The sequence below is a fragment of the Chenopodium album genome, chromosome 3 (genome assembly GCF_948465745.1).
Source record: "Chenopodium album chromosome 3, dcCheAlbu1.1, whole genome shotgun sequence".
Lineage (NCBI taxonomy): Eukaryota > Viridiplantae > Streptophyta > Magnoliopsida > Caryophyllales > Amaranthaceae > Chenopodium > Chenopodium album.
In genome coordinates, this window is record NC_137836.1 from 4,760,690 (window position 1) to 4,775,444 (window position 14,755).

Genomic DNA, 14,755 nt, shown 5'->3' on the forward strand with positions numbered 1-14,755 from the left:
ATACAATCTCTTCTCATATTCTTCCACTACTTTTGTTTTTTTTTTTATAATTTTTATTTTCTCAACTTCCCTCACTACCTCCATATTTTATTACTTTCTCTAATTTCTCCTAAAACTCCGCGCATGGAGAAATGGAGCAAGTATTTAAAAACGGAGGGAGTATAAAATAAAATAAAACACAACACACAAGACATTATGATACGGAGGGAGTATTAAAAATAGAAATATCAAATACATGGACTTTTGGAGCAAGCTCTTACGTGCACGAAGTTAAATATAATGAGTACATTGTTAATTATGTTACCACTACACAAAGTCCAAATCATTTGCAAAACCTAGTAATAAAACAACATATATATGTAGGCTAATTAAGATGTATTGATCAGTCAATCGTTTTGTTCGGTTGTTTGAGAATTTGTATGATGAGTAGTCCTTTTTGTATTAGGTAGAAAATGAGTAGCATGCTCACAATGGGACTTGACGCTCTTTTTAAACTTGTTCATGCTACTATTAACATATCCCCCATATTTGGCAACAACCTTGATTGACATTTTGAATGTGAGAAGGAAAGTAAGGAAGCCAAGAACACAAACGGAGATGCCCAACCATAAACTCTTTTCGACAGTAACCACAAACACACCGGTTGTGAATGTGAGCACGGTGAGATAGAAGGACAAACGAAGCAGGATTATAGAGATATCTAATACCTTGAGGGATCCGTGAATTTTGCCAATTCCCATCACCCAAAGGAGTAAGAACAGACAAAGCATTGAGCTGCACATTGCTACCGTGTTTGCCACTGAGAATATTATGAATGTTGGCTTTTGCAATAGGATAGGGAATCCGTCATCACCAAATCCACCTGGTACCTGAAATGCGACTGCAAAGGTTATGGTTGCCAACAAAGCTGCAACCACAGATAGAGCATTCGCCGACTCTTTCATTTCTGTCTTCCGGATACCATATGAGCTTCTAGCTAAGTAAACTGCCTTCGGTACTTTCTTTTTAATTAGCTCTATAATCTGTTGCATTTAATCAAAAAATTAAAACATATATAAGCTAAGCAACAACTTCATTATTCTTTACATCAATAACTAACTTAATTAACTAGAATTTGAAATCTTAGTATTATAGTACGTATAATGCATATAAATTCAAACGAAATCTTAGTATTATAGTCCGTATAATGCATATAAACTCTTCCCTTGAAGCTCCTCAACTTGTTAGAACTATGATTTCAAATTCCACTAGATAAGACCTTATTAGATTTAATTTATTGGAATTCATTGGGTTTTTTTTTTTTTTTTCTATATTGTACCTAACTAATTGAAAGAATGAATCGAACTTGATTGAATTATGTTGCACATAATAGATCCAGAATGTACCTCGTATGGGACGTCATGCAATGCGAGTAAATCTGGAATTGTTTGACCCTCTTTATTCACCAATCCAAGCTCTCTTTGTTCATCATCTTCTAGACACTTGTGAGTTAACACAATTGCAGCAATAGAATTCTTATTTATAATAGCATAATGGAGGGGTGTGTTTCCGTCAATATCTTGAACCAATCTCTGTGCATCTGCTTCAGGGATTTCAAATAACTGTTTCCCTGTTTTCTTAAAATTTCCATCCAAACTCTCATCAACATCTTCACCTGTAAATCGCAAGAGGTGCAAAAATGTCCGACCATTGGGGTCTTGGAGGTATGCTGATTGTGGACGATACTTGAGTATAGCTCGTGCAACCTGAACACGACCCAATCTTGCAGCGCTTAGTAACGGTGTGAGACCTTCATCATCTCGCATATACGCTGCTCGGTTGCTTCTTTCAAACATTGTTTTCACAAAGTTATGTGCATCATGGTCGCCTATATACATATATGTTACAAGTAATATGAACAAAAATCAGTAAAACATTAAACTGAGCAATACAAAATGCTAATTGATCGAAGTTGAAAAGAAGAGGCCTAAGAGACATACCTATAGGAAGACCATTTTTGGCAAAAGAATGAAGTGCAGTGTCACCAAGGTTGCTAACACGAATAGTAGCCTCGGTGTCACAATCGAATAAAGCCTCAGCAGCTTTCAAGTTGCCATTTTGTAAAGCCTCATGAATCGGGAAACAGCCCTTGTAGTTTTTCATAGCCCATGGGGCGACATAAAAAGCTTTCTTGCTCTCATCGAGTAGAAAATTTTGGGATGCTTTTATAAGTAATTTCACTATTGATAGCCCACTTTTCCACTTAACAGCAAGATGAAGCGGCGTGTCTCCGTTATTTTCCAATTGCATGCTTAAAATTGGGTATCTTTCCAGAGCAATTTCAATGAATTTAAATTTCTCTACTCGCTTGTTTTCTTTGCCATGTCGGAGGGCTATGTGTATTATATTGCTTCCGCCTGGTGTTTGACTACAAAAGTACGCTTCAGGAAGATTTGGTGGCCTACTTTCAGTATCATTTACGACTGCAACATCATCAACTATCATAGAATCAAATATTTTTATGTCTCCTTCTATTGCTGCTCGATAAAGCTCGTCATCCATCGCTTTGTCAATCAAATTTGTCTCTTTAACATAGCTTCTGCTAACCATTGATTGCAGCTCCTTCTATTAAAGTATTCAAAAAGGGAAATGAGATCCATTTAGTTACCCAAACTCACCCTTTTTATTTTAGTGACAACAGAGGAAATAGGAAATTCACTTTTGAAAAATATATAAATCGACACAACCAAGCCAATTTTCAAACAATTATGAGGCAAAAATTAAAGGATTAGAGAGCAGAAGGGGTACACACCATGGCAAGTATATGCGCTTGTGAAGAGACTAGTTCAAAAACCAAGTGACCATCGTTGTTGACAATAATCAATTCTCGTCTGTTCTCCGATTGGAGACATTTTTCCATGAGAAATTTTGATTTGGTAAAATCACCTTCAATGATGGCTAGATGCAACGGTGTGTTTCCATCTTCATTTTGTGCAATTCGAAGCTCATCAACACCGGGACGTTTGAAAAATTCGTTCCACACCGGCAGTATATCTTTTACTTGATCAACAAGATCTACAACCAAAGCCCTTAAATGGTGCAAAACTGTTCTACCTTTATTATCTGGAATCTCAACTGAACGAGGGCATTGTTGGATAAGAAGCAAAGCCATTCCAAGCCGACCATATTGCAGTGCTCTTAATACCGGAGTGAAGCCCTCAGAATCTTGAATATAGACAAGCGATTGCATCTGTTTTGTCAAATTCTCTAGGTAATTTTTTGCTGCAGTGTTATATAACATAGCAAAATAAGTACAAACTGTAGTGGAAGATAAATGTTATAGATAGCACCAATTCAACCAAAAGCTTAAGCTGATGGTTGAGGCCCAGGTGTTTTATACTCTATCAATAAAGAATCCCGAATAGAATTAAAATAAAAACTGACCTGTTTCAGTGGCATATTTGACCATGACATGAAAAACAGTCTCACCATGGTCATTCACATCCTTAATGTCTTTATCAATTAGAAAATCTGAAAATATAACTTTGTAGCTACACACGCGTGCAGCTTCATGAAGGTATGTATTTCCTTTGGAATTTCTCACTGTCCATGGCGGAGGGTAATTTTTACCTTTAAAAGATTGAGACGTCTTCCAACGATGGAGACAAAGTTGTAAGAAAGTTAAGGTCGATGGTTCATCTGTTTGAAGGCTAACAGCAAGATGCAAAGGCGTGTCTCCTTTGTAGTCATTCCCGTAGATAAGCATAAAATACATATCATCATTGAGTAGAAACTCGATGAGGGGTAATTGATGATGCCGGAGGGCTAAGTGAAGGACATTACTTCCGTCATTTGATTGAGAAAACAATACTGAAGAACCACTTTCACGCTCAATATAATCCACATCTCCTTTTGTTGCTGCCTCATAAAGATGGTCATCCATTGTGGTTAGCAGATGTCGAGTATCTGCTTGTTGTATTAGTTCCTTCTGCGAACAGAACAGAATAGAAAAGATGAAAAGCATTATTAGTAGTTGTAGAAAGAAATTTAGAAGTAAGCAATCGATAAAGTCGTACGATACATACAAGTTTTGGAGGAATGCCTGATCCACATGTAATCAAGTCTTTGAATGACTCCCCCTGGTTGTTGTTGAGGTCCATTAAGTGTTTTGTGTATAATCTATCGCCCACATCAAAATGAGTGAACAAAGAATCAGCAACCTTAAAGTTCTGATGCAAGACGGCAAGATGTAAAGGCGTGTTACCATCTTCATCTTTCGATAATACTAACAGTATCGATTCAGGATACTGTGTGCGATTGCTTTCCCAATGTTGTAACAAGTTTTCCAACTCGTCCACCTTAGTTGAGGGTGAAGTACAAAGATGGTGCAACACATTTCTACCTTTGTAATCCATCATGTTTATTGATTTAGGACACCATTCACTAAATTTCCTAACTAGTATGCTCCGACCATAGTGTGCCGCTCTTATGATAGGGGTTAAGCCTTCTAAGTCACGTTTGTATGCAGCAGTTTTCGAATCCGGATTAAATATGTAGCCTACAAGTGAAGCATCACAAGTTATATTTTTTTCCTCGTACATGTACCCTCTAGAGTTTTGTCATAACTTATGAGGATCTTAACCCCTCAAAAAGTAAGTGAAAGAATAATGTGATCCCTAAAAAGTAAGGTTATGTTTGTAATTTTTATACGTAAATCATGTCAGAAGGAGAGGAAGGACTAATTAAAAACATCCCGAAAAGAGAAGTGGAACAACAATTAAAAAAACGGAGGAAGTATGTAATTAAAGAAGAGATGGAAACTGACCAGTATCCAATTGCGGCTGTGCGTATCTAGCAATTAAGTGATAAGCGGTCTCGCCATGATCATTAACGTCCAAAAGTGCTTCTACTGCTTCCGTTCTATACCTGCTGTTCAAGTGTTCAATATTTGCATGAAAGACACCCAAATTTTGGTTGCGTGCAGATTCATGAATCGGCATATGACCTCTCGAATCTTTCATCCTCCATGGAGGAATTTGATGATCAGCTAGCCATTCATCATCCTCTTTCATGCCGTTCCATGTTCGGAAAGATATTGTCCACAATGACTTTGCTTCAGGCAATGTAGTCCTAGCAGCTATGTGTAGTGGTGTGTCACCATTACAGTCTCTTTGGTACATCAATTTCGGACATCTTTTAATCGCTTCCTTGAAAAACCTTCGGTAACTTCCTAAATTGCCGGCCGTAAAATTGTAAGCGGATTGAAGATGTAAGGGTATGTGAAGTATGTTCTTTCCATCCACATCTTGATGAGAAAAAAAATCATCGTCGTCATCATCATTTGCTTGTTGTATAAACACACCCACATCTAAGTTTTTAGCTGCATTGTATAGTTGCTCATTCATTATTATTCCCCTAGTAGCTTCTTCCAACAGGTTCTTCTACAAATCATGTTTAATCACACTTGTTACCACTACTAAATATTATTGAGAAAGGGTTGTATAACTTTCACTCATATTTAACAAATGGAAATCATTTACTTCATTTTTAAATTCATGAAGGGTAGTTAGGACATTGGGATTAATCAACTAGTACTAGGATTTTTCAAACATAGGAAATACAAAGTAGGGCCGTTGAAACAATTTAAAAATCCGAAATAGGAAATCAAAATATCCATTCTAAAAGCACTGGTGACTGAACTGAAAAATAGGTTTAAGGTCACTCTTTTTTATTGTTACTTTGTGCCTTTAATTTTCTTTGTGGCCGGTCCCCTTTGTATAACCCATGATGGGTATTATATAAAATCCTATTTTTTGTAACCTAGCATATCATTGTATTTGAGAATTCTTCAATGTCAATAAAATAAACTTCCCCTCTCCTGGACAATATCTAATTTTGCTCTTCCCACTGTGAAGACTAAGAGCCCGTCTGTTTTGGGGTAAAGGGGTAAAACTGTAAAAGTTAGGATGGTAATAAATTTAGGTGTTCTGGGCGTGCCTGGATTGGAGAGACTTTTTCAAGCCTATGACTATTCCTCAAAAAAAAAAAAAAAAAAAAAAAAAAGTAATACATTACCCAACCCCGCACTAAAGGTGATCAATGGGCGGGTCGGGCCAGGTCGAGGAAAAAAATTGTCATTTCTCGGGTTGGGCCGGGTTGGGCCAAGCTTCGGGTCGGAAAACGTGTGCCCAATCCCGCCCAAACTAGTCGTGCTATACGGGTTTTTCAGGCCGGGCCAAAAAAACAACTTAAAATGCAAATCCATTTCTCAAACCCGTCCAAACTTTTTTTAAAATCGAACCGGGCCGGAAAATTCTACCCAAACCCCGCCCAAAACAGCTCTACCCCACACCTATTACCCAGTTTATTTTTCATCCAACAAGGCAACCCTTTTCTACCTCCTTTCTCTCATCTTTTTTCTGCCAATAAATACCGACACTCATCTATGGCCCATGACTTTGTCTTTTGCTTCTTAATTATTTTTTTTTTTAATATAAAAAAAATCGCAATCTTTAGACCATTTCCAATGGTGAGACTCGGGTTTGAATAGTGAAATACAAAATGAATTAGTTTTTTACCTCTCTAATGGTGATACCATACTCACTTCTCAATTTAGCAACTCATATGAAGTCTAAATTCTCAATTGTGAGACTCTCTAGAATATACAATTGTCATTTTCAATTTATGACCCATCAATAATTTAAAAAAAAAAAAAAAAAAAAAAAAAAAAAAAAAAAGGTAACTTAAATAAATTACAAAATATAATAGAATATTGACAATGGCTCACACATTTTGTCAAATGAGACTCAAAGTTGAGTATTTATACTTAGCAACTTTCTTTTGGAGTTGTAGTTTAGATACCAACTTATTGGTATACATTACAAAAAATACTCTCTCTATCCTAAAAATACTCACTTGAGTCTCATCATTGGAGATGGTCTTACTTTTTTCAAACCCCATTAAAATATACTCTTGTAAAAAGTTTCCTCCTAAATTAGTCCCCTAATAATGATTCCACCCATAAAATCAACCTCCTTAATTTTTCACCAAATTCAGACAAGGCCTAAGGAGTAAGGAAGTAATGAGTGAGGAAACAAGACTAAAGAGATGATAAGGTGTTTTCAATAATTGAGGGATTTTTAATGCGCAACAGTTAGGCACATGGTCGATCAATGAGGGCCCAAACCAACCCAATGAAAAATTGGGAGTTATGGAGTTACTGTGGGTGTTATTTAATGTGTTTGCACAAAATCACTCTAAACCTACATGGGGTACTTCATTATTAGGATATAGCCTTATGTTCTCAATTTGGTTCAACCAATTTCTGTTTAGTTTAATCGACTTCAATTCACTTTAGATGACTTCAGTTCAGATCAGCTGATTGCAGCTCAATCCTAATTACAATTCATTTCTGTTGATTTTAGTTGAATTATATTTAGTTCAATTCAGTCCAAAATAGTACATACTAATTACTCCTTTAAGATGCATGCACTAAAATTATGGTAGGGAAGGGTAGGATTTAGGTAGGATCAAGAGTTTATTGACATATCTACTAATAACACTCAGTGCTTGCATAGATGCATATTATGAGCAAGGACAAGGAGTAATTGACTTATGTAAGTATATTATATTACTTGGTACATATTTTTTTAAAAGGAAAATTTGTCAAGAATAAGCCAACCTTTACATGATTAACTCAAAATAAGTCAACTTTTCAATTAATTCAAAATAGTCGACTTTCAGAGGTATTTTCTTTTAATAGGTCCAATGACCTAAAACCTATTAAACAAGTCATTCTTTAATTAAAATAACTTATTATTTTATTAAATGTTAATTATAATTACGATAATTAAAAAAATAAAATAAAAAATCTCAGCAACCCCATCTCCACCAGCTCCCCTCTACCACTGTCTGCCGGCATGGTGCTTGTATCCCCTCCCTTTCCCCATCCATGTCAACACCCCACCCAAACCCAAACACCTATCCCTCCCAGCCTCCCTTTCCTCTTTCCCCTTTCTCGCTTCCCCTACCGTGAGTTAACCCCCTGACATTTTGTGCGGCGAATTTCTGGTGAACTGCAGAGCGAAAGAAGATTAGGTGTCGGGGTTTGGGTTTGGGTTTGGGTAAGGGGAAAGGGGAAAGGGGAATGAGAGGCTGGGAGGGATAGGTGTGTTTGTGGGTGGGGGAAGGGAAAGGGGTTGGTCGCGTGGGCCAGGGAAGGGGGTTGACCGCCGTGCAGCGACCGGTGGTGAGGGAGATGCTGGGGAGTGAGGCTGGCAGTGGGTAGGTGGCTGAAATTTTTTTTTAGTTTATTTTTATTGATATTATTGTTAACTGAATAAAAAGTTTTTTTTGACATAACTAATCAAAACTAAATGTTAATCAATTTTTTTTATATAAAAGGACCAATTACATAATGACATGTGGCATAATTAACCCGAACAACCGGTAATTTCAAATTAAAATTCAACGGGTCATGACTTATTTTGAGAAGATACCCTATAAAGGTTGACTTATTTTTAGTTAATCAAAAAGTTGACTTATTTTGAGCTAATCATGTAAAGGTTGGCTTATTCTTGACAAATTTTCCTTTTTAAAATATACTTCGTAGCTTTTATTATATTTACAATTATATCCTCTGTGATTGGACATATTTAGAGTAACAGTTATTACTCTGTGAAAAATAAAGTGAAACAGGTTAACTGCAAAACAAAAAGGATTGTTACAATTTATACAAATATGTAACTGAAGAACAAATATGTAACTGAAGATCGTATAAACGATATAAAACATGCATTGGAAAGCATATGAATAGTAACTGACCGAATTTTTGTGGTGCGGAAGGAATATAATTTATGTGTCAATTAACCCGATGTAATGGTCGGGTAAAAAAAAAAAAAAAACTTGTTTATGAATCAATTATAGTCTTGTAGACAATAACTAAAAGTACTTACAAGGACTTGAGGAATTCCAGGCTTGGATGTAATCAAATCGTGAACAGTATTCCCTTGTAAATTCTTAACGCTGATGAGCAACTCCTTCCTTGCACTTGAGTGTGCCGCAGCATGCCGTTCAAGGATCAAGGAAGCGAGATCGAAATCTTTATTCAATATAGCCCAATGTAATGGGGTATTCCCATCTTGGTCTCGAGAGCATGTTAGGATATCATCAACTGGTTGTAGTTGTAGTATCTTTTTGCAAACATGCATTGTATTATCCTTACTGTCTTGTGCTTTGTTAGTCATCCTCAGGCTCAAGTGGTCCAAAAAACTCTTTCCTTTCGAGTCTCGACATTCCATTGAAAGTGGGTGTTTAAGGAACAACCCATAAAGGAACAAGACCCGGCCATATTGGGCTGCCCTCATCAGAGGGTTAAATCCCTCGGAATCAAGTTCAAATATGCAAAAGAAATTCGCTTCAATTAATTTAAATACAAGTGCTTGTTTATTGGAAATTTCACTGCTGCCTGTGTTGATCACTTCTTTGTTGGTTAGGAAATCATCATCTGTAAACATAACTGTTGAGTATGAGTATGAGTATGAGTATGAGAGCCTGAGAGCCCCTGTTTCATCGTCATTTCAAGCCCAAGGGCCTCTCACATAAGGTATTATTCCCAGGTCTCAACCAAAAGCTTAAGCTGATGTTTGAGGCCCGAGAATATACTCAATCAAATGACTTTAAAAAAAATGGAGCAATTACCTGGACAACACCGAACATAAAGATGCAGAGGAGTCTCCTTGTGCAGATTGGTCTTCATGACCAAGATCTCTGGGTGGTCTTTAATTACATATGAAAACAACTCTTGGGCTATAGCCATGTTACGGTATCGAAATGCGACATGGAACGGGGTGTCACCATCGTGATTCACCTCCAACAAATGCGACACAGGAGTGGTACTACTGCTATTATTCTGAAGCAGGGAAATGAGGAGTTGCACAGTCTCCTCAGTTCCGAAAGCAGCAGCCTCGTGAAGAGGGGTGTTGTCCAAGTTGTTCTTCTGTCGGAGAAGAACAGGGAATAAGCTAACCGCTTTCTTGACAACCTCCAACTGCCTGTGTCGAGCTGCGATGTGGACAATGCTATTGCCAGCATCAGGTGTTTTGAACCACAACATTTCGTTCTCATATATGGCAACAAAGTCTTCATTCATATCGCCTTTCACTGCTGCTTTGAATAAGGTGTATTGAACATCTCCCATTGATTTGCCAAATTCCAGTGTCGATTTTGGGGTATTAAGTTTGTCCACACTATTAGGATCAGAAGTTAGTTTGCAACTCAGAAATAAGGTGAGTTTCGGCCTCTTGTCAAAAATGACAATGGAAGGCTTGCCTCATAGACTCTTGTCATGGGACCCTTCTATGGACCCTCGTGTTGCAGGTGGGATCCTCTAAAGTTCAAGGGCCGTTGTATATATATTCGATCCCTTCGTTTATTTTAAATTTTATTCACTTTTGAATTTTTTTGCCTCTTTAAAATTTTACTCCCTTTCACCCCAAATATCATGGTTAAGATAATATTATAAAAAATACTTCTTCAGTTTTTAAAAAGTTGTAATAAATAATTTTTGATATGGAGTACTCTGTATTTCAAAAAAAAATTCCTCTGTTGTTTATTAGATGTTACAGTTTTTTAATTGCAGACTCTTATATAATTTAAGGGTATAAAAGAGATAGGGAGAAAAAATTAAATGCAATCCATGCAATTGGAGAAAGATAAAAAGAAGAACATACTAGTACAGTGTAACATCTACTTCATATGTGCTTAAATAAACGGAGGAAGTGTATTGTTGTTAGCTTTAGGTACTTTTGGCTTTTTCTTTGCTTTATTTATGTATAATTCCTTGCTTGTAATGGATGGTTTGAACTTTGAACTCTTTGAAGATTTCTACTAGTATCGTCTTTCCCTTTAATAAGGGGAAAAAAAGCACTGTGTGAGGGGACCAAAGGTATTCTCGATAATTGAAACTATTTTTAAAGGGTAACAGATGTTCATCAATCTAAACTACAGTAATTCCTTCGTTTCATAATACTGACTACACTTTTTTCTTTTGGTATGTTTCATTACTCGCTACACTCCATATTTTTTTTTAGTCTAGTTAGTTTTTGAGTGTGAAGTTAACATTTTACCCTTACTAAGAGAATAAATACCTCACATGAGACTCAATATATCACTTAATTACTTACCCTTATATCCATTTAATCATCCCACTCAAATTTCTCCTAGGCGCCCGTTCCGACTATAAGTGTAGCCATTATTGTGAAACGGAAATAAAAGTTATGTTAAATTGTGACTCGAAATCTAGTAGGGCTGACTTTGAATGCTTATATCTCTCAAACTACAATTGATTTTGAGATGATTCAAGTTGGAGGTGATAGCTTGGTTCAAGAGCTTTCCAACGACCGGTCATATGCCCAATTCCGATAAGAAACGAGAATGTTATGACTGTTTTACAAAAACCTGACGAAGCTGGAAATTTGCAACGAGGCTGCGAGCTATAGCTCTATGCGAGTGAGCTATAGCTCGGCCCTATGAGGACTTGCGGCAGGCATGAGCTAGTTGCCGAGCTATAGCTCGGTAGTTAGGTTATTCTAGGATAATTGATGGAATATTTCCTAAAATTATATCTTTTCTATGGCGGCTATTTGAATATACTTGGGGAACAATCTTAGGGTTTTATTAGGGTTTTCTTGTGTTATAAAAAGACCCTTTAGTTGATCAATTAGATCATACCTTATTGAGCCATTAGATTTAAGACTCCTTGTATTATTCTCTCGTTCTTTCTCCATTATAGTGAAGAAGCTCTCGAATCCCCCACCCGTGGATGTAGGTCTATTTTGACCGAACCATGTAAATCCTTGTGTTCTTTGTTTATCTTCTTTATTGTTTTTTTTCTCGTTCTTAATTTCATTGACTTGTTCCGCATTAATCAAACACAATTACACCCTAATTTCCTAACAAGTTAGAAGTGTCACATGGCGCACTCTAATTAAAAATTTTCCCTCTAATTTTCTTTATCGAATATAGATATATAATCATAATAATATACTAGTAAGTTTTAAAACATTTTGCAATATCAATGCATGATCACTTAAAAAATAACAATATCAATCATTTCAATTAAACAAATTAATCAAAACCTCTCTACTGTAAGCAAAATTATTGACGCAAACATATGTTTTTAGCTCAAAACAAATATATCTTAGTTTTTTTTTTTAGTTATTACAATATAATATTATCAGATTGTTATAAAATAAGGTGAAAATATAAGAGATAGAGAGAATTAATCTGTGTGTTCTACTTGTCTTTCATATAGTGGAGGTATAGATATATATAGATACAATACAATTGATAGGGTTTGCCGGAAGAATAATAAACCCTAAAATCTAGAAAGTTCTGGAATGATACAAGAGTATAATGGGCATCCACAAATATATATTTCATAACACTCCCCCTTGAATGTCCATTATCTAAGAATGTGCCTCGTTAAAACCTTATTAGGAAAAACATGTGGGATAAAAACCTAATGAAGGAAAAAGAGTACAACATTCTTCGTAATACGCTTGGGATGCTGCCTCGTTAAAAACCTTACCAGGAAAACCCAATGTGGAACAAAACCATTTAAGGGAAAAAGAGTGCAGCGCGTATTTGCTCTCCCCGATGAATGCATAACGTATTAACGTGAAATCTTCCAGTGCAATAAATCTCATGCGATATGGTTGGGTAACTTCTTCCATGTAGCTAAACACCATTTCTTGATGATTGATCCTTTCAAATTGAACTTGAATCTTCAAATCTTCACATGGACTTATTGAGGCGTCTTCATTTCTTCATACTTGTGGAAATAATACAAGTGTTTACCACTATTTCATTCGATAGTTTGTTTCGAATTATCATAACAATTAGATGTATGCCTTCTTCTGGAGGTCATATATACTACAAAGTGATGATCAATAATTGATCACATTATCCAAACATAATTGCATGGAAACACTTGATATCATTATATATATTTTATTTTCCAGTATCATATGAATTAAGAATTTAAACTAATTACATATTTTGCTCATGGCTCTTCTGGACCATAAGAATATTATTCTCACTCAATGCACTAGTAGAAAATACATAATGGCAAGCGGTTCAAACCCCCTAATGACAAGCGGTTATGAACCGCATGCTTTTAGGGGGCTTGCCAATTGGCCTTTAAAATGGCAAGCGGTTCAGAACCGCTTGCCAATTGTAAAGAAAGGGCAGCAGTTTTGGCGCCAAACCGCTGCCCATTAGGGGTATTAAAAATTTTAAAAAAAAAAATTGGGTTTCTTTCAATTAAATTGATACATAATCAATCCAAATGTAAAAACATTAATATTTTTATTAATTAATTGTTATAATATTATTTAATTTACACCACCAGTCACCACCCACAACAACAGCCACCAAACACCACCAGCCACCACCCACAACAACAACAGCCATCAACCACCACCCCACACCACCAACAACAAAAAAAAATACGACCAGCCACCACCAGCCACCACCCACAACAACAACAGCCACCAACCACCACCCCACACCACCAACAACAAAAAAAAATACGACCAGCCACCAAACACCACCAGCCACCACCCACAACAACAGCCACCACCAAACAACAACCACCACAACACTAGTAGAAAAGAAGACCCCCACCCACAACTAGACCCAAACCACAACCCCTACCCACCACGACCCTAACCAACCCCCACCCACCACGACCCTAACCCAAACCACAACAGCCACCACGACCCAAACCCAAACCACAACCCCCACCCACCACGACCCTAACCCAAACCACAACAGCCACCACGACCCTAACCCAAACCACAACCCCCGCCCACCACGACCACACCCCCACCCAAACAACGACTAGAAAACGCCGATTTGGACAAAAAAAAATTCGACCCACCTTAAAAAACATACCATCTAACCACAACGACCAGAAAAAGCTGATTTGGGCTTGAAATTATGGTTTTAAAGGTCAAATTCGACCATAAAAACTCTAGATCTAGGGTTTTCATGGTCGAATTTGACCTAAAAAACTTGAACACCAACACATGCACAAATTCGCTCGATCTTGTTCGAAATTTGCTCGATCTTGTTCGAAATTTGCTCGATTTTACTTGGGGTTTTGTTCGATTTTGCTCGAAATTACCTGGTTATGGTTCGAATTTAAGGAGATGAGAAAGAACAAAGAGAAAGTGAAAGAGAAGAAAGGGGCGAATTAGGGAAGAGAAGAGGAGAGAGAGGAAAAACGAGAGTAAAAATGAAGGAGGAGAGAGATGGAACTCGGCGGAAATGAAAGAGGAGAGAGAGAGCTGAGTAAAGAAAGAGGAGAGAGAGAAATAAAAGAAGGGGAAGGTGAAATAATGCGCGCATTTAGGTTTTTTTTTTTTAAATGGCAAGCGGTTTGGGGTTGAACCGCTTGCCAATATATCTAATGGCAAGCGGTTCAACCCCAAACCGCTTGTCATTATATATATTGGCAAGCGGTTCGCGCCAAAACCGCTTGCCATTTAAAATTACAGGATTTTTTTTTAAAAAAAAAGGTTATTGGCAAGCGGATTTTAAAAACCGCTTGCCATTTGGGGCTTCCTATCACTTATTTTCTACTAGTGATGGTATCTCAACTCTATTCTTTAATTAGACATTTCATGTTTTATATGAAAATTCGCCAATGAATACATAGACTTGTTAAATCTCACATACTCAAACCTCAGGTTGAGATATCGATGATGTAGTC

At 36.8% G+C, this 14,755-nt stretch overlaps 1 protein-coding gene across 1 annotated transcript; it reads right to left on the bottom strand.

The window, feature by feature from the left end:
- Window positions 1–212: 212 nt before the first annotated feature.
- Window positions 213–10,529, bottom strand: LOC145610821 (uncharacterized). The gene is made up of 9 exons (XM_081666107.1): window positions 9,679–10,529; window positions 8,934–9,484; window positions 4,805–5,420; window positions 4,065–4,537; window positions 3,424–3,967; window positions 2,792–3,261; window positions 1,980–2,604; window positions 1,386–1,867; window positions 213–1,022 (listed from the first exon to the last, which is right to left on the bottom strand). Exons 1-9 carry the CDS (start codon window positions 10,175–10,177, stop codon window positions 387–389), a joined length of 4,896 nt encoding a protein of 1,631 aa, XP_081522233.1. The 5' UTR covers window positions 10,178–10,529; the 3' UTR covers window positions 213–386.
- Window positions 10,530–14,755: the final 4,226 nt, after the last annotated feature.

Coding starts and splice junctions, on each gene's coding strand:
- LOC145610821 (XM_081666107.1), bottom strand. CDS start 10,177: ATGGGAGATGTTCAATACACCTTATTCAAAGCAGCAGTGAAAGGCGAT. Junction 9,485..9,678: donor TTATGTTCGGTGTTGTCCAG/GTAATTGCTCCA, acceptor TTATGTTTACAG/ATGATGATTTCCTAACCAAC. Junction 3,968..4,064: donor CAGGCATTCCTCCAAAACTT/GTATGTATCGTA, acceptor TTCTGTTCGCAG/AAGGAACTAATACAACAAGC.